This window comes from Somniosus microcephalus, unplaced genomic scaffold, assembly GCF_052327205.1.
Source record: "Somniosus microcephalus isolate GS21.2 unplaced genomic scaffold, FLI_Smic_1.0 scaffold82, whole genome shotgun sequence".
Taxonomy (NCBI): domain Eukaryota; kingdom Metazoa; phylum Chordata; class Chondrichthyes; order Squaliformes; family Somniosidae; genus Somniosus; species Somniosus microcephalus.
The window spans coordinates 17,852-43,595 of record NW_028225269.1 but is presented as its reverse complement, the minus strand read 5'-3'; the positions used below and the strand labels follow the sequence as shown (position 1 = coordinate 43,595).

At 45.3% G+C, this 25,744-nt stretch overlaps 1 protein-coding gene across 14 annotated transcripts in view; it reads right to left on the bottom strand.

Moving 5' to 3' along the window:
* The window catches only part of LOC147083112 (NACHT, LRR and PYD domains-containing protein 3-like), an 82,589-nt gene that overhangs the window by 39,989 nt on the left and 16,856 nt on the right, over positions 1-25,744 (bottom strand). For 13 of the 14 annotated variants that reach the window (XR_015075983.1, XR_015075984.1, XR_015075981.1 and 10 more), the window contains exons 3-4: positions 17,428-17,523; positions 13,638-13,804 (exon numbers count right to left, since the gene is read on the bottom strand). Coding sequence is in view for 7 of the 14 variants with exons in the window: in XM_085980252.1 (XP_085836378.1) it covers positions 13,638-13,804; positions 17,428-17,491 (231 nt within the window). In the remaining 7 variants the exon portion in view is untranslated. Of the gene's footprint in view, positions 1-13,470; positions 13,610-13,637; positions 13,805-17,427; positions 17,524-25,744 lie in introns of those variants that run through there. The other variant, XM_085980256.1, reaches the window with a different exon arrangement.

The following is a 25,744-nucleotide window of genomic DNA, read 5'->3' as shown; positions in this document are numbered from 1 at the left end:
TCAATAATCTTGTGGCAAAGGGGCTTTTAGGGACAAGTGACCAGAATATGATTGAATTTTACATTAAGTTTGAGTGTGATGTAGTCCAATCTGAAACTAAGGTCTTCAATCTAAACAGAGGAAACTACAAGGGTATGAGGGACAAGTTGGCCATGGTAGATTGGGAGACTACACTAAAAGGTATGAAGGTGGACATACAATGGCTAACATTCAAGGAACTAATGCATAATTTGCAACAAACATATATTGCTCTAGGGCATAAAAACCCAAAAGGAAGTGATCCAACCATGGCTAACAAAATAAATTAAAGCTAGTATTAAATCAAAGGAGGAAGCTTATAAAGTTGCCAGAAAAAGCAGTCAGCCTGAGGATTGGGGTCTTTTTAGAAATCAGCAAAGGGGGACCAAGAAATTGATAAAGAAAGGGAAAATGGAATATGAGCACAAACTAGCGAAAAATATAAAAATGGATTGTAAAAGCTTCTATAGGTATGTGAAAAGGAAAAGACTGGCAAAGGTAAATGTAGGTCCTTTACAATCAGAGACGGGAGAGTTTATAATGGGGAATGAGGAAATGGCAGAGAAATTAAATAAACACTTTGTTTCTGTCTTCACGGAGGAAGACATAAAAAACCTCCCAGAAATACGAGAATCCAAGGGTATGGCGAGAATGAGGAACTTAAAGAAATTATTAGTAAAAAAAAAACAGTACTGTACTAGCAAAATTAATGGGACTAAAAGTCAATAAATTCCAAGGACCAGATGACCTACATCCTAGGGTTTTGACAGAGGTGGCCATTGGAATAGTGGACGCATTAGTTGTCATCTTCCAAAATTATATAGGTTCTGGAACGGTTCCTGCAGATTGGAGGACAGCAAATGTAACCCTGCTATTTAAGAAAGAAGGGAGAGAGAAAACACTGGGAACTACAGGCCTGTTAGCCTCACATGTTTTGTTGAGAAAATGCTGGAATCTATTATAAAGGATGCAATAACTGGGTACTTAGAAACTAATAGTAAGATTGGGCAGTGTCAACATGGATTTATGAAAATGAAATCCTGTTTGACAAAAATATTGGAGTTCTTTTGAGGATGTAACTAGTGGAGTAGACAAAGGGGAACCGGAAGATGTGGTGTATCTGGATTTTCAGAAGGCCTTCGATAAGGTCCCACACAAGAGGTTGGTGAACAAAATTAGGGCACATGGAATTGTGAGTAATATACCAGCATGGATTGAGAATTGGTTAACAGACAGAAAACAAAGTAGGGATAAATGGGGCTTTTTCAGAATGACAGGCTGTGAATAGTGGGGTACCACAAGGATCGGTGCTTGGGCCCCAGCTATTCACAATCTAGATCAATGATTTGGATGACGGTACTAAAGGTAACATTTCCAAATTTGCTGATGCTATTAAGCTAGGTGGCAGTGTCAGTTGTGAAAAGGATGTGAAGAGGCTTCAAAGGGGATCTTGACAGGCTCAGTGAGTGGGCGAGAACATGGCAGATGGAATATAATCTGGATAAATATAAAGTTATCCACTTTGGTAGAAAAAACAGAAAGACAGAGTATTTCCTAAATGGTGAAAGATTGGGGAATGCAGATGCTCAAAGGGACCTTGGTGTCCTTGTACATTAGTCACTGAAAGTGAATGTGCAGCAAGCCATTAGGAAGGCAAATGGTATGATGGCCTTCATTACAAGAGAATTTGAGTACAGCAGTGAAGAAGTCTTACTCCAATTATATAGGCCTTGGTGAGACCACACCTGGAGTAGTGTACAATTTTATAGTCTCCTTACCCAAGGAAGAATTAACTTGCCTTAGAAGGAGTGCAACGAAGGTTCACGAGATTGATACCTGGGATGGTGGGACTGTCATATGAGAAGAGTTTGAGTACACTAGGCCGATATTCTCTTGAATGCAGAAGAATGAGAGGGAATCTTATTGAAGCATACAAAATTATTACAGGGTGGATGCTGGGAGAGTGTTTCCCTTGGCTGGGGAGTCTAGAACCAGGGGCCACAGCCTCAGGATAAAGGATAGGCCATTCAGGACTGAGATGAGAAGAATTTTCTTCACACAGAGGGTGGTGAATCTTTGGAATTCTCTGTCCCAGAGGACTGTGGAGGCTCAGTCATTGGGAATATTCAAAACAGAAGTTGATAGATTTCTGACTAGTAAAGACATCAAGGGATATGGCGATAGGGCCGGTGAATGGAATTGAGGCAGAAGATCAGCCATGACCTCATTGAATGGCCAAATGGCCTACTCTTGCTCCTATTTCTTATGTTCTTAAAAATAATGATGAAAAATCTAATCGCTTTTTCCCCCGGTAATTGAAATGTCTGACACCCGTTATTTTACAAATCCGCTGCCGGTATGAAACCTCGGTAACTGGGAACATATATCCAGCAATGGGGTTGGTGTAGTCAGGACTTTCATCATCAAAACTTACATTTATATAACACCTTTAATGCAAAAAAGAAAGCGTCGAAAGGCACTTCACAGAGGTGCAATCAGAAAATGGACACAGAGATGGCGAGGCATCGAGAACGATAGTGTGTTGGTTATGTTACTGGATGAGTAATCCAGAGATAACAGTTCAAATCCCATCATGGACGTTTCATGAATTTGAATTCAAATTCGAATTTGAAACATTTCAAAATAAAAAGCTGATATTAATGATTGTCGTAAAACCTATTGTCCTTTTCGTCTTGCCTATACGTGAATCCAGTCTTTCACCAATGTGGTGGCCTCTGAAATGGCCAAGAAAGCCTCTCGAAAGGAGGATACGGACGAATAAAACTGGGCGGATCGCTCGGCTTCGGCATTGGATTCGGACACAGTCAACCCTGCAAAGCCCTCCTCATTAACACCTGGGGACTTGTGCCAATGTAGGGAGAAGTGGGCCACACATTAGTCAAGCAACTGTGTGATGCAGTGATACTTATAAAATCATATTTATTAGCCAAAGTCCCAGGCACCTCCAGCAGCATTCATCGGTATTTCCTGTCCCACCAGCGGTGGGGCGCAGTGATATACCCTCAGATGCAAGTGCCCTGGGAATCATTAACATTGAGTCCGGAGCCTATAAAGTCTCATGGGTTCAGGTGAAACATTGGCAAGGAAACCTCCTGCTGATTACCACCTACCACCCTCCCTCAGCCGATGAATCAGTACTCCTCCATTTTGAACACAACTTGGAGGAAGCACTAAAGGTGACAAAAGGTCCAGAATGGACAGTAGATGTGAGATTTAGTGCCTAGTTCCCTCACATTTCGGTATCAAGAAACAAATGAATGAGCTGGGCACTGCAAATGCTAAAGGTCCGGTCAACATTCTGGCTGTGGCGTTGAAGATCTGTGCTCTGGAACTAACCATACCTCTAGTAAAGTTGTTCCAGTACATCCACAGCACTGGAATCTGCCCGACAATGTAGAGAATTGTCCAGGTATGTCCTGTCCATAAAGAGCAGGACAAATCCAACCCGATCAATTACTGCCCTATCAGCCTGCTCTCAATCATCAAAGTGTTGGAAGGAGTTATCAACACTGCTAACAAGCAGCAATTAATCACAAATAAGCTGCTCACCGAGGCTCAATTTGAGTTCCACCAGGAGCAATCGACTCCAAACATGGACCAAAGAACTGAATTCCAGCTGTGAGGTGAGAGTGACTGTGCTTGACATCAAGGCAGTGTTTGACGTGTGTGGCACAATGGAGTGTGGTTATTGGAGGAGAATCGTCTCAGCACCAGGACATCACTGCAGGAGTTCCTCGGGGCAGTGTTCGACGTGTGTGGCACAATGGAGTGTGGTTATTGGAGGAGAATCGTCTCAGCACCAGGACATCACTGCAGGAGTTCCTCGGGGCAGTGTTCGACGTGTGTGGCACAATGGAGTGTGGTTATTGGAGGAGAATCGTCTCAGCACCAGGACATCACTGCAGGAGTTCCTCGGGGTAGAGTCTTCGGACTAACCACTTCAGCTGCTTCGCCAATGACCGTCCCTCCATCATAAAGCCTGGAGTGGAGATGTTCTCTGATGATTGCAGTGTTCAGCTCCATTTTCAATTTGTCAGATAATGAAGCGGTTCATGCTCGCATGCAGCAAGTCCTGGACAAAATCTAGGCTTGGGCAGACAATTGGCAAGTAACAGTCGTGCCCCACAAGTGTCAGGCAATGCCCATCTCCCACATGGTGTCCAACTATGTCCGTTTGTCATTACTTGGCATTGCCATCGTCAAATCCCTACTATTGACCAGCCACAAAAAACTCGTGGCTGCTAGAGCAGGTAAGAGGCTGGGGATTCTGTGGCGAGTGGCTCAACCCTTGGCCACCCAGGAGCCTTTCCTGCACCTATAAGGTACAACTGCGGCGTGTGATGGAAAACTTGCCACTTGCCTGGATAGGTGCAGCTGCAACAACACTCAAGAAGCTCCACGCAATCCAGGACAGAGAAATACGCTTCATCAGCAGCCCACCCACCACCTTAAACATCCAATCCCTCCACCAACGGTGCACCATCATTGCAGTGTGTGCTATTTACAGAGAGAACTGCAGCAGTTCGCCAAGGTTCTTTGACAGCACCTCTCAAACCCGCGCCCTCTGCCACCTAGAAGGACAAGAGCAGCATCCGCATGGAAACACCGCCACCTCCAAGTTCCACTTCAAGTAACATACAATCCTGACTTGAACATGTATCGCCGTTCCTTCATCGTCAGTGTAAATTAGAGCCAAAACGCCCAGCACCCTCTACAGAGGGAACAGGAGAAGCGACTGTATGCTTCCTTAACCAATCAGTTTGAAGAATCCTTACACAAAGTCTGAACCAGGAAGTCTTAGTTAGAATATAGAATGCAATGTCAAACCACCTGCAGAAAGTGAAATAAAGAGAGGGAAAGAAAGATTGGATTCAGAATGCATCTCACTGAAACATACAACATTCTTACAGGGCTTGACAGTGTAGATGCAGGGAGGATGTTTCCCCTGGCTGGGGAGTCTGCAACCAGGGGTCACAGTCTTAGAAAAAGGGGTCGGCCATTTAGGGCTGTGGTAAGGAGAAATTTCTTCACTCAGAGGGTGGTGAATCTTTGGAATTCTCTACCCCAGAGGGCTGTGGAGGCTCAGTCGTTGAGTATATTCAAGACAGAGATCGATAGATTTTTGAATATTAAGGGAGTCAAGGGATATGGGGATATTGCAGGAAAGGGGAGATGAGGTAAAAAATCAGCCATGATCTTATTGAATGGCAGAGCACGCTCAAAGGGATAAATGGCCTACTCCTGCTAATATTTCTTATATTATGTTCAGAGGGAACGAAAAAAGAGACAGATAGAAAAGATACAAACATTATTGAATTTTTGTTTATACCGCTCCAACAATAATTAAAATCCAAAGGAATGAGACTCCACACTTGTAAAAGTTAATTTTCTGCGCCAGAGAGGTTGTTTGGCATTAGTTAAGACTGATCACGCTGTTAAACAAATAATTACACTGGAGTAGGCAAGCCCTGACTTTTCCTGGTGAGTTTCCTGTGTATCTATCAGGTAAGTACAGCCATTTTACGCCGTTCCATGCATTTCAATGGCGAGTCTCTCGGCGAGATACCATCCTCGTGCAGCTTTGGGAGCAGCCGGGCAACTCGGACAGGACCTTCACCATTTTCGTGTTTAACTCCGCATGTGCAGTCGTTGGAAGTTACTGTCCAATTTACACTTTAATAAGTGAGCGCTGTTAGCCCCACCGTTATTTCGACCGCAAAATCTGTCCGATTGCGAAAATATGAAACTACCACTATTTCATCCCCCAGTCACTCACTCAGTGGAAAAAAATGGTGCAGAAACAAACCATTAAAAAGTGAGTGGACGGAATATTACAGACTGAGAAATCTCAATTTCCTCATGTTCCCCCCTGGGGAGTGACGTTCCACACCAAGAGCACAGGGGCAGGTAATTACAGACTGAGAAATCTCAATTTCCTCATGTTCCCCCCTGGGGAGTGACGTCCCACACCAAGAGCTCAGGGGCAGGTAATTACAGACTGAGTAATCTCAATTTCCTCATGTTCCCCCCTGGGGAGTGACGTTCCACACCAAGAGCACAGGGGCAGGTAATTACAGACTGAGAAATCTCAATTTCCTCATGTTCCCCCTGGGGAGTGACGTTCCACACCAAGAGCACAGGGGCAGGTAATTACAGACTGAGAAATCTCAATTTCCTCATGATCCCCCCTGGGGAGTGACGTTCCACACCAAGAGCTCAGGGGCAGGTAATTACAGACTGAGAAATCTCAATTTCCTCATGTTCCCCCCTGGGGAGTGACGTTCCACACCAAGAGCTCAGGGGCAGGTAATTACAGACTGAGAAATCTCAATTTCCTCATGTTCCCCCCTGGGGAGTGACGTTCCACACCAAGAGCACAGGGGCAGGTAATTTAACCAGTTATGTCCAGGTTTGGACACTCCATGTTTAGGATGTAAAAGCAATGGAAAAACTGGCGTGTAATTGCACTAGGATGTTCCCAGGGATGTGGAGTTACTGTCAGAGAGCGCGATTTGAGAACATTGGGCTCATTCCACTAGAGGTGAGCAGATTAAGTGAGGAGTTGCTGCAAGTCTTCAGATTCGGAATAGCTAAGATCAAAAAAAGTTACTGATAGTTTCCACTGATTGCCCAGCAGGTACATATTTAGGCTAATTTGAAGAATTGAGGTGAAGGTTGATAAATGTATTTACACACGAGGTGGTAAGAAAGAAAGCATAATTCAACCACAGACTATTGTGGAAGCAAGTCAACATTTTTTTGATAAAATCTATTCTATTGCTGCGTGGATAGAAGGTAATGCTGGAGTATGGGGGCTGAACAGAAGAATACACCTGGACTAATTGGAATTCTAAACATTATGCGGTCAGCAGGAGGTTGGGATTAGACTAGGTGGGATATTAACGGTAATGGGTAGTGAGCAGGAGGTTGGGATTAGACTAGGTGGGATATTAACGGTAATGGGTCGTGAGCAGGAGGTTGGGATTAGACTCGGTGGGATATTAACAGTAATGGGTAGTGAGCAGGAGGTTGGGATTAGACTAGGTGGGATATTAACAGTAATGGGTAGTGAGCAGGAGGTTGGGATTAGACTAGGTGGGATATTAACGGTAATGGATAGTGAGCAGGCGGTTGGGGTTAGACTAGGTGGGATATTAACGGTAATGGGTAGTGAGCAGGAGGTTGGGATTAGACTAGGTGGGATATTAACGGTAATGGGTAGTGAGCAGGAGGTTGGGATTAGACTAGGTGGGATATTAACCGTAATGGGCAGCGAGCAGGAGGTTGGGATTAGACTAGGTGGGATATTAACAGTAATGGGCAGTGAGCAGGAGGTTCGGATTAGACTAGGTGGGATATTAACAGTAATGGGTAGTGAGCAGGAGGTTGGGATTAGACTAGGTGGGATATTAACGGTAATGGGTAGTGAGCAGGAGGTTGGGATTAGACTAGGTGGGATATTAACAGTAATGGGCAGTGAGCAGGAGGTTGGGATTAGACTAGGTGGGATATTAACAGTAATGCGTAGTGAGCAGGAGGTTGGGATTAGACTAGGTGGGATATTAACAGTAATGCGTAGTGAGCAGGAGGTTGGGATGAGAGTAAGTTTCCCAGATTATTAACTTGGAAATGTGGTAGCAGATCAACCGTCCATTATACACCCTGCCCGATTATAATTTCCATTTAGTTCTGTTTCATTACAGGTAATTGATAGAACATTACAGGCTGCTTGCTGTAATTTCCTGAAGTGCTGTCCCGGGGAGTGACGCTCCACGACAGGTTCTAGCGCTCGTATTGAGTCTCTTGCCGAAGTTGGAATTGACTCCTGGTGATGCAGGGGGAGGAAAAACCTGCACTGCCTTGGGTTTTCAATTCCCATTTTTTGGGCGTTAGATTTCTTGTTCGGGTCTCTACATTTTAACCATTTTACCATTTTGTTTTTGTTCTTGAAATACCTCTCATTTACTCTACAGGTGATTTTTGTCATCTCCCAGTTCCTTAATTTACGTTAAGTCGTTTGCAAGTCAGTAAACTCATGACCTTCCCTCTAACACGATAGCAAAATACTGCTGTCTGTTGCCTCTGGTCTCTCCTTTTCCCAGTCCCACTAAAACTGTTTCCCTTTGTTTTCAGTCCACAAAGAGTTATACCCAAACCGTTCCCCTGTCCCTTGTACAGATAGGGATGGATCCGCTGGGTATTTTCACCTCTTCGTATCGTTTCAGATTCACGATGGCCCAGAAATTCGGGTCGGGGGCTTCCCGCGGGTGCAAGCCCCCGACCTGCACTTACCTAGCGCGCCGACCGTTGAGCTGTGGGCCCGTGTGGGATTCCGATCCTGGGCCTCCTCCAACTGCCGGCACGCAGTGCTTGCGTATCCCAGGGGCGCAGTTAGTTCGATGCGTCCCCTGGGATCACGTGGGCCATGGGGAGCAGGGTATGCATCATTCATAAGTTTGACAGGAAGAGCTGTCAAAACTTATAAATACTACGGGCCCCAAAACATCACTAAATCTTCAAATAAATTTTTAAAAAATCACATTTTTTAAATAAACTATAAATTACATGAAATAACTATTTTATACAATAATTTAAATTTGAAAAAATAATTTTATTTTCTAACGGGGCTAAAAATAAACTTACCTTGCTTTAAAGTATTTAAAAATAATAAACCTGTGCAAAAAATGTTTTAATTTTAATTAATTCACCACTTACCTTGTAAAAAAACAGGCCTTACGCCTGCTTTTTAAATGTGTAACTTCTGGAGACTTACCCTCCCGGGAAAACCTGCAAAAAGAACACAAGTTCGATGCGCACGCACAGCCTCTCCTGCGCACGTGTTCGACCTCTTAACCCCATCTTTCAGGGGAACAGAAGTGCCGGTTTCCCGTGCATGCAGGAAACCGGCACTTCCATTGGGCCTACGGGTGAATACCCCGTGCGTAGTCACCCGTGGAGACCCGAATTTCTGGGCCTTATAAATATTTTCCGTTTTATCCATTTCTTTCCTATTTGACATGTTTTTTTTTGTATGCTTATCATTTATATTTGGGACATAAACATAGAGATAGGAACAGGAGTAGGCCATTCGGCCCTTCGAGCCTGCTCCGCCATTCAATGAGATCATGGCTGATCTTCGTCTGAGATCATAGCTGATCTTACCAGTTCAGTACCCCGTCCCCGCCTTTTCTCCGTAACCCTTAATCCCCTTAGCCTTCAGAAATATATCCAATTCTCTCTTGAAAATATTTATTGAATTAGCCTTCGCAGCCCTCTGTGGCAGGGAATTCCACAGGCTCACCACTCTTTGAGTGAAGAAATTCTTCCTCATCTCTGTTTTAAATGATTTGCCCGCTATTTTTAGACTGTGGCCCCTGGTTCTGTGCTCCCCGGCCATTGGAAACATTCTCTCTGAATTCAGCCTGTCCAGGCCTGCCATAATTTTATATGTTTCGATGAGATCCCCTCTCAATCTTCTAAACTCCAGTGAGTACAAGCCCAAACTATTTAATCTCTCTTCGTAGGTCATTCCCGCCATTCCAGGTATCAGCCTGGTGAATCGCCGTTGCACTCTTTCCATGGCAAGAACATCCTTCCGCAGATGGGGCGACCAAAACTGTACACAATACTCCAGATGCGGTCTCACCAGCACCTTGTACAGCTGTAGTAAGGTATCCCTATTCCTATACTCGAACCCCCTTGATATGAAGGCCAACATACCATTTGCCTTCTTAATCGCCTGTTGCACCTGCATGCTCTCCTTCAGTGACTGGTGCACAAGAACACCCAGGTCCCTCTGCACTTCCCCATCTCCCAATCTATTGCCATTTAGATAATAATCTACCCTCCTGTTTTTACCCCCAAAGTGGATAACCTCGCATTTATCCACATTATAGTGCATCTGCCACGTATCCGCCCATTCCCCCAACCTGTCCAAATCGCACTGTAGCCTCCTGACATCCTCATCAGAGCCCACCCCTCCTCCTAGTTTAGTGTCGTCAGCGAATTTGGAAATATTGCATCCAATTCCCTGATCCAGATCATTTATATATAATATGAACAGCTGGGGTCCCAGGACAGATCCTTGCGGCACCCCGCTGGTCACTGCCTGCCACTCCGAAAACGAGCCGTTTATTCCAACTCTCTGTTTTCTATCCGCCAGCCAGTTCTCTATCCACGTTAATACTTTGCCCCCAATCCCATGAGCCTTAATTTTGCATGATAATCTTTTGTGTGGAACCTTATCGAAGGCTTTCTGGAAGTCAAGGTACACCACATCCACTGGCTCTCCCCCATCTATTTTACCAGTTACTTCCTCAAAAAATTCCAGCAGATTAGTCAAACACGATTTACCCTTTGTAAATCCATGTTGACTCTGTTCGATCCTTTCCCCATTTGTCAAGTGCTCCGCTATTTTATCCTTAATAATGGACTCTAGCATTTTGCCCACAACCGATGTAAGGCTTACTGGTCTATAATTCCCTGCTTTCTCTCTACCCCCCTTTTTAAATATTGGGGTAACATTAGCTACCCTCCAATCCACGGGTACTGTTCCCGAGTCAATGGAGTTCCGGAAGATGATCCTTAGAGCATCTGCTATCTCCAGGGCCACCTCCTTAAGTACCCTAGGATGTAGTTTATCAGGCCCCGGGGATTTGTCGGCCTTCAGTCCCCTCAACTTACCCAACACCATATCCCTAGAGATACTAATTTCTGTCAGCTCCTCCCTCTCATTAGTCCCTATGTTTGCCGATATTCCTGGGAGGTTATTTGTGTCCTCCTTTGTGAATACAGAACCAAAGTATGAGTTTAATTGGTCTGCCATTTCCTTATTCTCCATTATATATTCTCCCGAATCGGACTGCAAGGGACCGACTTGGGATTTTACCAGTCTTTTCCTCCTGATATACCGATAAAAGCTTTTGCAGTCTGTCTTTATGTTTGCTGCAAGTTTACTTTCATATTCTATTTTCCCCTTCCTGATTAATCCCTTTGTCCTCTTTTGCTGTATCCTGTACTGCCCCCAATCTTCCGGTCTGGTGCTTTTTTTTGCCAGTTGATATGCCCTTTTTTTTGATTTTATGCTGTCCCTAATTTCCCTCGTTATCCATGGTTGAGTCACCTTTTTAGGTTTATTTTTATGCCAAACCGGTATAAACATGTTCTGGAATTCTTCCATTCTATCTTTGAATGCTTGCCATTGTCTATCCACTGTCAATCCCCCCAGAAACACCACCCAATCAATCTTACCCAATTCCCGTCTCATACCCTCGTAATTCCCTTTATTTAAGTTCTGGACCTTAGTCTCTGATTCAATTTCCTCACTCTCCATCTCGACTGAGAGCTCGATCATATTATGATCGCTCTGACCCAAGGGGCCTCGTACAAGAAGATTGCTGATAAGTCCCTTCTCATTGCACAATACCCAGTCTAAAATGGCCTGATCTCGAGTCGGCTCCTCGACATATTGGTCCAGATAACCGTCCCGAAAACATTCCAGGAATTCCTCCTCCTCAGAATTTTTACTAATTTGGGTAGTCCAATCAATATGTAAATTAAAGTCACCCATGATGACAGCTGTGCTCTTATCGCACGCTTCTCTAATTTCCCTTTTTATGCCTTCCCTCACCTCCATATTACTATTTGGAGGCCTATATATCACACCCACTAACGTTTTCCTCCCCTTGCTATTTCTCATTTCTACCCATACAGATTCCGTTTCATCCGAGTTAATATCCTTCCTTTCCATTGCATTAATCCCCTCCTTTACCAGCAATGCTACCCCACCTCCCCTACCTTTTTGCCGATCCTTCCTAAATATTGTATATCCCTGGATGTTAAGTTCCCAGCCTTGCCCACCCTGCAGCCACGTTTCTGTAATCCCAATCAAATCATACTTGTTTACCTCTATTTCCACAACTAATTCATCCACCTTGTTCCTAATGCTTCTAGCATTAAGATACAAAGCCTTCAGGCTTGCTTTTTTCACACTCTCATTATGAATTAGTTTGGCCCTTTGTGTTTCTCTCCTTTGCTTATTGCTTCTCACCTTTCTACCATCTATTTCTGACTTCATATGACTTCCCTCTTTTCCACTGCCTAGGTTCCCATCCCCCTGCCAAATTAGTTTAAATCCTCCCGAACCGCCCTAGAAAATATTACCCCGAGGACATCGGCTCCCTCACAGTTCAGGTGTAGACCGTCCCCTTGGTACAGGTCACTCCTCCCCAAGAACTGGTTCCAATGCCTCAAGAATTTAAATCCCTCTCCCTTGCACCACTGCTCAAGCCACGTATTTAGCTTATCTATCTTACTCTCTCTAAACTTATTAGCTCGTGGCACTGGTAGCAATCCAGAGATTACTACCTTTGAGGTCCTACTTTTCAATTTAGCTCCTAACTCCCTAAATTCAGCTTGTAGGACCTCCTCCCTCTTTTTACCTACATCATTGGTACCTACATGTACCACGACAACTGGCTGATCCCCCTCCCCCTTCAGAATGCTCTGCACCCGCTCCGAGACATCCTTGACCCTTGCACCAGGGAGGCAACATACCATCTTGGAGTCTCGGTCTCGGCCACAGAAACTCCTATCTATCCCCCTTACAATTGAATCCCCGATCACTATAGCCCTATCCCTCTTTTTCCCGCCCTTCTGTGCAGCAGAGCCAGTCATGGTGCCCTGAACCTGGCTGCTGGTGCCTTCCCCTGATAAGTCATCTCCCCCAACAGTACCCAAAACGGTAAACCTGTTTTGGAGGGAGATGACCGCAGGTGACTCCTGCACTACCTTCCTGCCTTTACCCTGCCTTTTGGTCACCCATTTACTGTCTGAGCTAGCCTTTACCTGCGGTGTGACCAACTCACTGAATGTGCTATCCACAACATCCTCAGCATCGCGTATGCTCCAGAGTGAGTCCATTCGCAGCTCCAGCGCCGCCATGCGGTCCGCTAGGAGCTGCAGCTGGACACACTTCCTGCACACATAGTTGTCAGGGACAGTGTCCCTGATTTCCCACATGGCACAGGAGGAGCATGACACGGGTCTGAGCTGCCCTTCCATGACTTAACCCTTACAATACCTTTTTATTTACTACGATTTAGCTTAATTATTGAATTCTACTTAGAATAAGTTTGTGAAAGTACTCACCAACCAGTCACCTACCTGTTTTCTGGTGCTGTATTTTCACTGCCGCCTCCTGTCCTGGAACCTTTTCCACCTAGGTTAGGCTCCTGAAATAAAATAAATTGAACCTACCTTTTCAACTTCCCCTAACCCCTAAAAGGTTAGAGGAGGTGGAAGGGTGGGAGACACTACACTGTAGTGTTTCGGGTTTAGCAACAGCTCCACCTATATAAGAGTTACTGGCCTCCTGCTCTCCCGACTGCACCAGCTGCTCCCTGGTGACGTCACACACTGATTACTATTTACCTCTCTCCTCTGCTGTTGATTTGGTACGCCTCGCAACTGCCGCCGGTTTTTAAGCCGGGCTCCTCCTCGCTGCTCCCTGCTGCTCTTCTGTGATTCTAAGTTCTGATATCCTGTCAGTTCTGTGATGTTTAAATATTCCAAACTCATTCTGTGTGCCTCCCACTCACCCGATGTTCTTGTCCACTGAAATGCCACTCAAATGTTAACAACGAGCTGACTCCGTCCACCCCTCCTTCAATCGCCTGTTCCAGTCTGTCCCGGTAGAATTTCGTGAACTGGAACAGCTGGTAATCGTCGCACTTTGTCAAGAACTCAGTGATTGTAGAGTCCGGATCTGTGAACACAAATGGAGAAAACTAAACACATTATCCACTTTCTACCCAGGCGGCTACATTTCATCGTATACCAAACGGCTGCAGCTTCCTGTGAGCCACATTATCGATCACCTTCTGATAACACATTCACACCGCATGAGCAACATTCCAAAACCCTGTATAGTCACATCTCCACAAAACTGCATCTTAATGTGTTGGGAGATTGGGCACATGACTGGCAAATGATGTTTAGCTTGGATCAGTGCCATGTTATGCCTGTGGGCAGGGCGAGTGCTCAACATTCATACACCCTTCATGGCATTAAATAAGGGGGAGAAAGGAAGATCCGGGCATTCTAGTACATACATCTCTAAAAGTACAGGAGCAATGCCGTGAAGCGATAGTTAGAACAAAGGGGGTATTAGGGTGCATTCATAGGACAGTTGGGTATAAGACAACATATTTTCTCTCAGTACAAGACCTTGGTAAAGGCCTCACTTGCAATACTGTGTCCAGTTTTGGTCTCTTCACATGGTGGGTGAGATTGAGGCTTTTAAACTGTTGCAGAGGAGGGACATTAGACTAATTCCCAGTACAGGAAACTTTGTGCTATCCGGAAGTTGAATGTCCGGCAACTTTGATCTAACAGCAGAAATCAGCAGCCGTTTTGGTTAGGTGGTTTTTTTCCTCCTAGCATTCTTTTCACAGGCAGGCTCTGGAAAGCGTCTTTGTCGCTTAGTAACAGCTTCAGAGACGCTTCCAAGCTACTGGGCCGAGTGTTTACAAGCTGTTGCTGAGCAACAGTGTTTGTGGTCAGATACAGAAGGCTCTAGAAAGCGTCTCTGTATCTTAGCAACAGCTTCAGAGACGCTTCCAAGCCACGGGCCGAGTGTTTACAAGCTGTTGTTGAGCAACAGTGTTTGTGGTCAGATACTGCGATGAAAAGCTCCTATCTGATAACATTGACGCTGGTCTATGCGGAGCTTTTAAAAAAACGGCAGTAGCTCGGTCCCATGGGTGCCAGATAGCACAAAGTTTCCTGTATAAAGCAACTTAGTTATCAAGATAGGCTAAGAGTTTGGACTCTACACTTTAGAGAAGCAAAGACTTAGTGGTGATCTGATTGAGGTTTATAAGATGATGGAGGAATCGATTGTGTTCCATTTGACACTTTGTTCCAATTACCTAGCTTACGGAGGGCCAGGGGTCACCATTTTAAGTTGTGCAAGGCCAGATTTAAGTTAGGTGTCAGGAGGTGGTTCTTTTCCCAGAGAATAGTCGACCTCTGGAACAGGATACCTTCTCTGGCGGTGGACAGTGACTCGGTGAATTCCTTCAGGCGAGAGCTGGACCTGTTCCTGTTTGGTGTGGACATCACCTCTTACAACAGGAAGACACTTCCAGGAATTCAGTGTAAGACTGATCTGCTGGACTAGTTTCAATTGCCTAGAGGGTCAGAGAGGAATTTCCCCTATTTTAATCCCCCAAATTGGCCTGTGTTTTTACCTGTTTTTTAACCTGTTTTTTTTCACCTCACCCATGGTTTGGTTTGGAATGGCTAGAACAAAGTATGGCAAAGCATCGCAATTGCCTGGGAGAGTCTGGATGGACCAAAGGATCTTTACCTGTCCGTCATTGTTCGTAAAATTGTCATATACGACTTTTCTACATCCAATCCGTTCCAGCCTCCCCTCATCATACTCTTTCTCGCTAAATGCTCACTAATTCGACCTGGATTAACAGATTTGGTGGAGTTTCTACACAATGGTCTCTGGTTACCAGGTTAATCCACAGAATCATCACTTGGGCTTCTTCAGTACACCAGCATATTTTTGATATTAAACGTGGGTTGAAATGCTGGGGGCAGTCCCTCCTATCGCCTCTCTGACTTCCTCTAACAGTCTGGGGTGCATTATTTCTGAGCCCAGTGACTTCTCCACCTTGGCTATTTTACTCAGATCCAAATCCTTCCCTACAGTGATCTCTAACTGTGGACCCACATTCTCCTCTAGTCCATCAAATCTTCACTTCCACCATCATTTTTAGAAAGTTAAGGAAATATTTTGTATCTCCCCAAAATTGCATTCTTCACAACTAGTTTCCCCAGCCACCCCTCTCCCTCACCTCCACTGCTCGCTGACCTGTAAAACCCACTGAGAATTGTGCTAACTCCCTTCCTATTGCTGAACTGTGTACATATGGATTCCATCTTAGCATTGCTCCCTGGAACACCCTTACCTTCTAAACGCCTCCGCCTCTCTCTCGCTCTCCTCCTTTCAGACGTTCCTTAAACTTTACCTCTTTGAGCAAGCTTTTGCTCACCTGTCCTAATATCACCTTATGTGACTCGGTGTCAAACTTTGATTGCTAACACTCCTGTGAAGCACCTTGAGATGTTTTACTACTTTAAAGGTGCTATATAAACGTAAGTGTGTCCATGTTGTTGTTCTATGCTGTCATCGAATGCTTTATTAATACTGGCAGTCACAAACTTTCACTCTTCCCTCAAACTGTTATCACCAGGAACATCTCCCTCTGAGTCCTGTGAAAACCAAGACCCTGTCTTATAGATACCTGATCACATCTCTCATGTTTCTGAATGTTTGGAATGATTTGTACACTCACACACAACACTCAATACTAGCTCCAACACTTGAAATGCTGACTTGTCCCAGTTTCTTTTTTTTTTTTAAAAACCAAGTGAATTTGTTTCTCGCGATTTCAAATCCTCCTTCCTTTTTCTTGCTAATACCTTTTTCACTATTTCTTAAATCTTCTGTTTCAGCTCCCACATTTTTACTAATTCCGCTCTGTCTCCGATCCGGATATTTCCCAATCTCCAGTCACATCCCGATATCCTCCCACTGCTTCATTCACCTTTTCTGTAAAACCGTTATTGTTGGTCGGTACAGATGGCGCTCGTCGCTTCCCTTACATCGGAACTCACTAACGCCCCAAGAACGTGAACACTTCCCTCCTGCTCCAGCCCTGCAGCCGCACATTGACCAGCCTCATATTTCCCGCCTTAAGCAGCCCAGTGCAAAACAATCCGGAGCTCAACAGCTTGAGGCCTGGTTTCTTAGTTTAGTGCCTCAGTCTCAATAGTCCCTCTATAAATGTATTTCTATCCGTGTTACGGGTTCCGAACATGGCTCTTTTCTGCTCTCCTTTCCTTCCCAGAGGTGGCCCCACCCGTTCCAGGATGTTATTCCCTCTGGCACCAGGAAGGCAACTAACCATTCGGGACATGCTCAGGGCCGCAGATGAGGTTGTTTATTCCCCTGACTATACAATCTGCCACCAGTACCGCTCTCCTATTCCTGTGCCCCACCTACCTCTCACTCTGCCCCGCTGGGTGGCCTCCTGCTCTCTGGAGTCACACTGTTTGCTCAGGAAAACCCTCCTCTGATCACAGTCTCGATCCACCTTACAGTCCCCAATACCAGGCATCCATTGGAGAGTTTCAGTACTCAGAGACTGCCTCCACCCAAGACTGCAGTGTCCCTCTAGATGGTCACTCATTTCCCTCTTTGTACTCAGCCCCTGTCCTGTTCCCTCGACCTGTGAGAGCTGCAGGTTCTTCAACTAGTTCTGGACCTTTTGTCGGGACAGACATTGTATTTGAAGTATTAGGTGAACCTACCTGTGTCCATTCTTATTCTTGTTGCAGATGTTGGATCTTCTCCCCTGTTTGGACATTCAGCCATGGCGGTGACGAGCGTTCCCAGGCTCTGATGCTCTGTAACAAATATAATATTAATGGGTGGGTTAGACGGAAATATTAAAATGAGAAAGAGAACGTTGCCTTGTTAACATGATATCAAGGCCCTCCTCCCTCAACAGTACAGCAGCTGGTAGCTCTGGTGTAGTGTATGTACCTTTAAGAGGAACTATGTTTTTGAAGCCCCTGTATACTGTAGTACCAGTAGTGACCACTCGGGTATATAAGCCTGTGTAGCGTCTTCTGTAGTTAGTTCACCTCCAGACTTTGTTCAGTAAACACTTGTTAAATCAACTCCTGCATTCCGTGTCTCCATTAACACACGGATCTAACAGTGGCGACGAGTTAGAAACGAACTTACCTGCAATTCGGCAGCACCTCAAGGGGATCGATTCCTCAGACGAAGGTCGAAGCCAGAAAAAAAACAAAAACTGTGGTTTCACCAGCTAAACGGGCTGGTGGCAGGTAGTGCACTGATCCTTCCTGGGCTGCAGCGGGCTAGAGCTCGATCGGGAGGCTCTGCAACGGGGCCGGGCAGCGAGTCGGGAAGCAGAAGCAAAGAGAGAGAGAGGGTGGAGCACTCAGGGCGCGTCCGGTGCTGCAAAGCAGGTCGGCGTTCGGACCGAGCAGAGGGAGGGGAAAGTCCCAGAGGGTCCGCTCCACGACGGGAACGGTTCTCCAAGTAACGGAGAAACTATTGAAGCGATATATAAAAAAAGAAATACCGCGAAAAACTGCAGGTCGCAACGGGAACCGCGGAGAACAGCGTTGGCAGCAGCGGCGGGAAACGCCATCTTAACTCGGCGGGGAAGAAAGAAAAGCGCGGGAGGCGCCATTTTGATCCATCGGGGACGGAGGAAAAGCGCGGGAAGCGCCATTTTTGATTTTCAAGATGCCGAAGACTGACAATATTACTGCTTTCAATAGTGATATAGAAGATTGGACCACATATGTGGAAAGAGTGGAGGTATATTGCAAGGCGAATGAAGTAGCGGATGATAAAAAGGCATCGGTACTTCTAAATCTGATGGGCGCAAGGACATACGGGCTGTTGCGAAACTTGATCACTCCAGCCAAACCGATGGACAAGAATTTTAAGGAGATTGTTGATACCTTACAGGAGCACTTAAACCCAACACCGCTGCTGATAGTGGAACGATTCAAATTCTTCAGGAGGAATCAGCACAAGAATGAAAGTAACGCTGATTACCTCACCGAATTAGGAAAGCTGTCAAAGCACTGCCAATTCAGGGCAGGACTGGCAGATTCTCTACGAGACAAATTCGTCTGCGGTCTCCTAAGCGAAGGAACACAGAAAAGACTACTTTCTGAGAAAGATTTGACACTGGACAAGGCTTTCAGTGTGGCTGTATCATACGAAGCAGCAGCAAGAGGAGCTGCAGAGATACAGCAAAAGCCACAGGACTTCGGCACCCATGAAATGACACGGGGTTTCGAGAGATGTTATCGCTGCGGCAGATCCACCCATGACCAGAAGGACTGCTGGTTCAAGGACAAATCATGCAGGCAATGCAGAAAGATGGGACACGTGTATGCAGATCTGGAAAGAATCCGCTGACAGTAAAAAGGTCAATAAGGAAAAGTACAGAAAGGTACAAATGATGACGGACAGTAGCTCCGAAGACCAGAAGAGCGATAGCGACTCCGGAAACAAGAGACTAAGCTGTCTCAAATTACATAATGTAATTGCCAAAGAAGATTACCAGACCATTTGGGTTACCCTCACGATAGCGGGGTCCCCAGTCAAAATGGAGCTAGATACAGGATCAGCTCTGGCCGTCATGAGTCGACAGGATTACGAGCGGCTATTTCCGCATATACCTTTGAAAGACACATCCATTGTCTTGAAGACATATACGGGGCAGAAAGTATACCCCAGGTGGAAAATAAGGGTGCCTGTTGTATACAACGGCAAGGAAATACAGAAGTTGTATTTATACGTTCTGCAAGATGGTAGTCCACCGTTGTTGGGACGTGAATGGATCAGAAAGATACGTTTGGACTGGCACTCCATTCAGGCACTGACGGTTACCAGTAAGAAAAAAAACGATGATGACGTCATACCTGGACGATTAAAAGAAATCTTAGCTAACGCCAAAGAAGTGTTTCAACAGGAACTAGGAACCCTGAAAGGCGCCACCGCCTCAATAAAAGTGGAAGATGTGGCAATTCCCAAGTTTAAGGCAAGGCCGGTGCCATACGCAATTCGTCCAGCCGTCGAGGCAGAGCAGGAGAATTTGGAAAAAGCAGGCGTGTTATCCAAGGTAGATTGGAGCGAGTGGGCAACACCCATCGTCCCGGTCATGAAGAAAACATTGAATAATGATAAATCTGAAGAACAGAGAAAAGTTCGCATCTGTGGAGACTTCAAGGTGACTGTAAACCCGGTTCTTCACACGGTACAGTATCCTCTTCCGAGGATAGAAGATATTTTCGCCTCGCTATCCGGAGGGAAACGTTTCACAAAATTGACTTAGCACAGGCATATCTACAGATGGAGGTTGAGGAGGCCTCTAAAAAGTATCTCACGATAAACACACACAAAGGCCTGTACCAGTACAATCCACTGGTTTTCGGAGTGGCATCAGCTCCGGCTATCTGGCAAAGAGCTATGGAGCAAGTCCTGCAAGGGATTCCGGGGACTCAATGCTACCGAGACGACATCGTTGTAACAGGAGAAAACGACAACGAGCACCTTGCCAACTTGGAGCAGGTGCTCACGAGGCTGAGAGAACGGGGCCTACGAGCAAATCGCCCCAAGTGCGAATTTTTCCAGAAACAAATATCATATTGTGGCCATGTCATTAACGAAGAAGGGTTGCATAAGTCACCTGAAAAATTGAAGCGGTCGTAAAGGCCCCAGCGCCTGAAAGTGTCTCACAATTAGGGTCGTTCCTGGGATTAGTAAATTACTATCATAAATTTTTACCAAACTTGTCGATGGTTCTGCACCCTCTTAACGCACTGCTACAAACGGGAGTAGTTTGGAAATGGAGTGAAGACTGTAAACGTGCCTTCCATAAATGCAAAGGCTTGATCACGTCCAGGGAAGTGTTGGCTCATTACAACCCATCACTGCCAATCAGATTGGTGTGCGATGCATCCCCTTACGGCGTGGGAGCAGTATTATCGCATAAATTCCCTGATGGCTCGGAGCGGCCGATAGCTTTTGCGTCACGTTCATTGAACTCAGCTGAGCGTAACTATGCCCAGATCGACAGGGAGGCACTCAGCCTGGTGCGGGGGGTGAAGAAATTCAACCATTACCTACACGGACAAAAATTTACCTTGTTGACTGACCATCAACCCCTCGTCTCCATATTCAACCCTAAAAAGGGTGTTCCCATTATGACAGCGCAAAGGCTACAGAGGTGGTCCCTTTTCCTAGGGGCACACCAATATGACATAGAATACAAAGGAACAAAACAGCATGGGAATGCTGACGGGTTATCACGCCTACCGTTGCCAACGGTGGAAGAGGCGCCTACAGTGGACCCAGTGGAGATGTTCCACTTGACCATAGTGGAATGTCTACCGGTGACAAATTCTACCATTGAAAAGGAAACGCAAAATGACCCGACTCTCTCACGAGTCTACGATTTAACGGTGAAGGGATGGCCAGCACATGGCGAACCACTGTTGCCAGCATTCTCGCAAAGAAGAGAACAGCTGTCAGTGTGCCGAGGAACCTTGATGTGTGGATCCAGAGTGGTGGTTCCACCCAAACTCAAGGATAAAGTGCTAAAGGAGCTTCACGAGGGGCATCTGGCTGGAGTGAAAATGAAGAACTTAGCCAGAGCGTTTGTGTGGTGGTCAGGTATCGATGGAGACATCAAAGAAATGACCAAGAGCTGTCTAGGATGCCAGAAGGTCCAAAACGCCCCACCACAAGCCCCTCTACATCCATGGGAGTGGCCCTCATCTCCATGGCAAAGGGTACATATCGACTTTGCTGGTCCATTTATGGACTCAATGTTCTTAATCGCGGTGGATGCACACTCCAAGTGGCCGGAGGTAATAAAGATGTCCTCCACCACCACGGAAAAAACCATCACAGTATTAAGGACCATATTCGCCAGGAATGGGCTGCCTGAACAGATCTGTTCTGATAATGGACCGCAATTTGTATCCGAAGAATTCAGGAAGTTCTTAAAAAACAATGGGGTTAAGCACTACACGTCCGCCCCATACCATCCCGCCACCAATGGATTGGCTGAAAGGTTTGTCCAGACCATCAAGAAGGCCATAAAGGCCATGGGTAATGAAGACATAAATCTACAACATAAGGTAGATAACTTCTTGTTTGCGTACAGGAATGCAACACGTGGTTACAAACCAAACCCCCGCCATGATGTTTTTCAATAGGAGCCTAAGATGCCGGCTGGATTTGGTCAAGCCAAACATCAGAAGGGACGTAGAGAACCAGCAATTTCAAAGCATGAATGAAAGGCCAACTAGAACCTTCCAGATAGGTCAACCTGTTTTGGCCCGGGACTACCGTACTGAGAAATGGCAGCTTGGAACTATTTGCACACAACTAGGACCGCTGATGTATACCGTGGATATTGGAGAAAGCATAATAAGGCGCCATGCTGACCAGATCATAGTCATCCGAAAAGGGACAACCTACACCACAACTCTATACGCCTAATGATGAAGCAGAGATACCCATAGTATCTACCTCTGATCCGGTGATACTGGAACCAGATGAACCCGACACTGGCATTGAAGCCGAATCGACCTTGCCAAAAGAACCTACTACACCACCGAGGCGTTGTCCGGACCGAGTCAGGAAGCCTCCAGAGAGACTGAATTTGTAATTGATTAACTTCAGCAAATGTGTATATTATTGTTCTTGTAAAAATGTTATTTAATGATTACTTAAAATGTTATGTACTATTTATCTAAAAGGGGAGGAATTGTAGTGTATGCACCTTTAAGAGGGACTATGTTTTTGAAGCCCCTGTATACTGTACCAGTAGTGACCACTCGGGTATATAAGCCTGTGTAGCGTCTTGTGCAGTTAGTTCACCTCCAGACTTTGTTCAGTAAACATTTGTTAAATCAACTCCTGCATTCCGTGTCTCCATTAACACACGGATCGAACATCTGGGATCTCAGAAAACACCACGAATATACAACTGGTGGATGTGACTGCTGTTTTACAATCATAATTCTCCATTTGTGTGTGTACCCATGCACGTGCGGCCATTGAAACTATCAATCAGCGGCCTTTCCTTTCCCCACTGTGGAAATGTAAAAGCGATTCAGTTAATTCAGTACCAGTTTGAGACTTTGTAAAATTCAGTACGTTGCTGTTTCACTAAAGCTGCCACTAGTGGAATAAACACACAACAGCAACAGAGGGGCAAGCACAATGTATGAGAAATGATTAGTGGTAACATAATAGGGAACACGAACGCCTTTTATAAACATATAAGGCATGAAAGAATAGTCCAAGGAAAGGTGGGGCCGATTAATGACCAAAAAGGCAATCATCTTGTGGAAGCCGAGGACACAGCTGAGGTAATAAATTAGCACTTTGCCTCTGTGAAGTAAGATATTAAAAATTGGCTTTAATAAGGTAAAACAAACCAGGATTCATCTGTAACACCAATATACAAAATGGAGGGAATAGGTTAATTCGTGCTCCGAGTTGAACAATAGAAGTCTGTAAAAGTTGTATAAACCCAGATAAGGTTTAAACAGGACTACGGGTTAACTGCTGAGAGATTAAAACTGTCAAAACAACCCCTTAGAAAGAGGGAGAGATATATGGGTTCGGCCACGTGAGTCGACACCTTTGCACTTAAGGGTTTGTTAGTGTGAAGCTCAACAGGGTTCTATTCTTTAAACTAACTAAAGTGTTTTTGCTCTGTAGAAATAATTCAAGAGAGAGACAGAAAGTCTGCGGATTGCCCGCTTTGGAAAGATCTACTATCTTAGAGAAATACTTAAAAAGACCAAGCCATCTGACAACAGCAAATGGACGATCGTAAAGTAATAAAGTTGAGGCCCCGGGTCATGAGAAAGTAACAGGACCAACTGATAACGAAATGTGAGATTTGTAAGCGACTGGAAGAATGGAATGTCACGGTTTTATAATTACAATTTAACTATAATTCTGTATATGCTAATAAGCTTATCCCCGCCTTTAGGGCAGGGCCTTAATTTTTGTATAACTGTGTGAACCTCAAGAGGTTCGGTGGAGTTGGAGCCTTGTGTTGGGACGCAAGAGCCACAGCTCCCCAGGCCTGAATAAACCGTTTTTACTTCAATTATTGGGTCTGTCTTTCTTACAACAAGCCAGTGTTGTCGACTTTGTATATCACTTAGTCCACACTTTGGGGGCTTACATCACTCTGCATTCACTAAAGCAGAGGATGCTGCCAATCGCACAGTAAAGGAGGAGCTGGTAGAGAAATTGGACAGGGTATAAATCGATTAGGACGATGTACTAAAACGGTTGATAAGGCTCAAATAGAAATGTCACCCGCTCTGCCACAATCTTCCAATCCTTGGATCTGAGAAAGGTGCCAGAGGACTGGAGGGCTGCAAACATTACTTCACTGTTCAAAAAAGGAGAGTGATGAACCAAATAACCACAGGCGACTCAGCTTAACATCGGTGTTGAGCAAACTCCTCGGGACAACATTTCCAAAACAAAATTAACTGTCACTTGGAAGAACATGGGTTAACTAGTGACAGCCAAAATGGATTTGTTTTAAAAGGCAAATCAAATCTGGCTGACTTGAATGAACGAATCGATGAAATAGGAGGGTTGATGAAGGTGGTGCAGTTGATGTTCTGTATATGGACTTTCAGAAGGCCTTTGATAAAGTACCTCATAATAGACTGGTTAACAAAATTGGAGCCAATGATATTAAAGGAGCAGTGGCAGCGTGGATACTAAATTGGTGAAGGGACAGAAAACAGACAGTAGTTGTGAACTGATATTGTTCACACTGGAGGGAAGTTTACAGTGTCCCCAGGGGGCGGGATTAGGACCACTGCTCTTTTTGATATATTTCAATGACATGGACTTAGGTATACGGGGCATAATTTAAAAGTTTGTCAATGACACGAATCTCAGAAAAGTCGTAAACCGTGAGGAGGATAGCAGAAGACTTCAGGAGGAAATGGAGACACTGGTGAAATGGGCTGACACATGGCAGGTGAAATTTAATGCAGAGAAGTGTGAAATGCTGCATTATGGAGGGAAGAATGAGGCGATACAATTAAAACCAACTGGTACAATTTAAAGGGGTTGCAGGAACAGAAAAACTTGGAGGTATAGATACAGACATCTTTGACGGTGACAGGACAGGACGATAAGGCTTTTAGAAACGTATATGGGAGCATTGGCTTTATAAATAGAGGCACAGGAACATAGGAACAGGAGTACGCCACTCATTCGTTCCAGCTTGTTCCTCCATTCAATTCGATCATGGCTGAGCTGTATCTTAACTCCATCTACCCGGCTTACTTCTATGAGGTAAATCATGCTTGACTAATCTACTGGAAATTTTTGAGGATGTAACTGGTAGAATAGAGAAGGAAGAACCGGTGGATGTGGTGTATTTGGACTTTCAGAAGGCTTTCGATAAGGTCCCGCATAAGAGATTGGTGTGCAAAGTTAAAGCACATGGCATTGGGGGTAAGGTACTGACTTGGACAAAGAACTGGCTGGCAGACAGGAAGCAAAGAGTTGGTATAAACAGGTCTTTTTCCGAGTGGCAGGCAGTGACTAGTGGGGTACCGCAGGGATTGGTGCTAGGACCCCAGCTATTCCAAGATTCAACACCAGCTGAGTGAAGACATTTCTCATCTCAGCCCTAAATGGCTTACCCATTATCCTTAGGCTGTGACCCCTGGTTCTGGACTCCCCCGCCATCGGGGACATCCTTCCTGCATCTAGTCTGTCTAGTCCTTAGACTTTTATAAGTTTCAATGAGATCCCCTCTCATTCTTCTAAACTTCTAAAGTCCGTGTGGTGAAGGTACTCCCACAGTGCTGTCACAGGGGGGGGGGGGGGGGGGGGGGGGGGAGTTCCAGGATTTTGACCCAGCAACTATGAAGGATCGGCGATATATTTCTAAGTCAGGATGATGTGTGACTTGGAGGGTAATTGGAGGTGGCGGTGTTCCCATGCACCTGCTGCCCTTGTCCTTCTAGGTGGAAGAGGTCGCAGGTTTGGGAGGTGCTGCCGAAGAAGCCT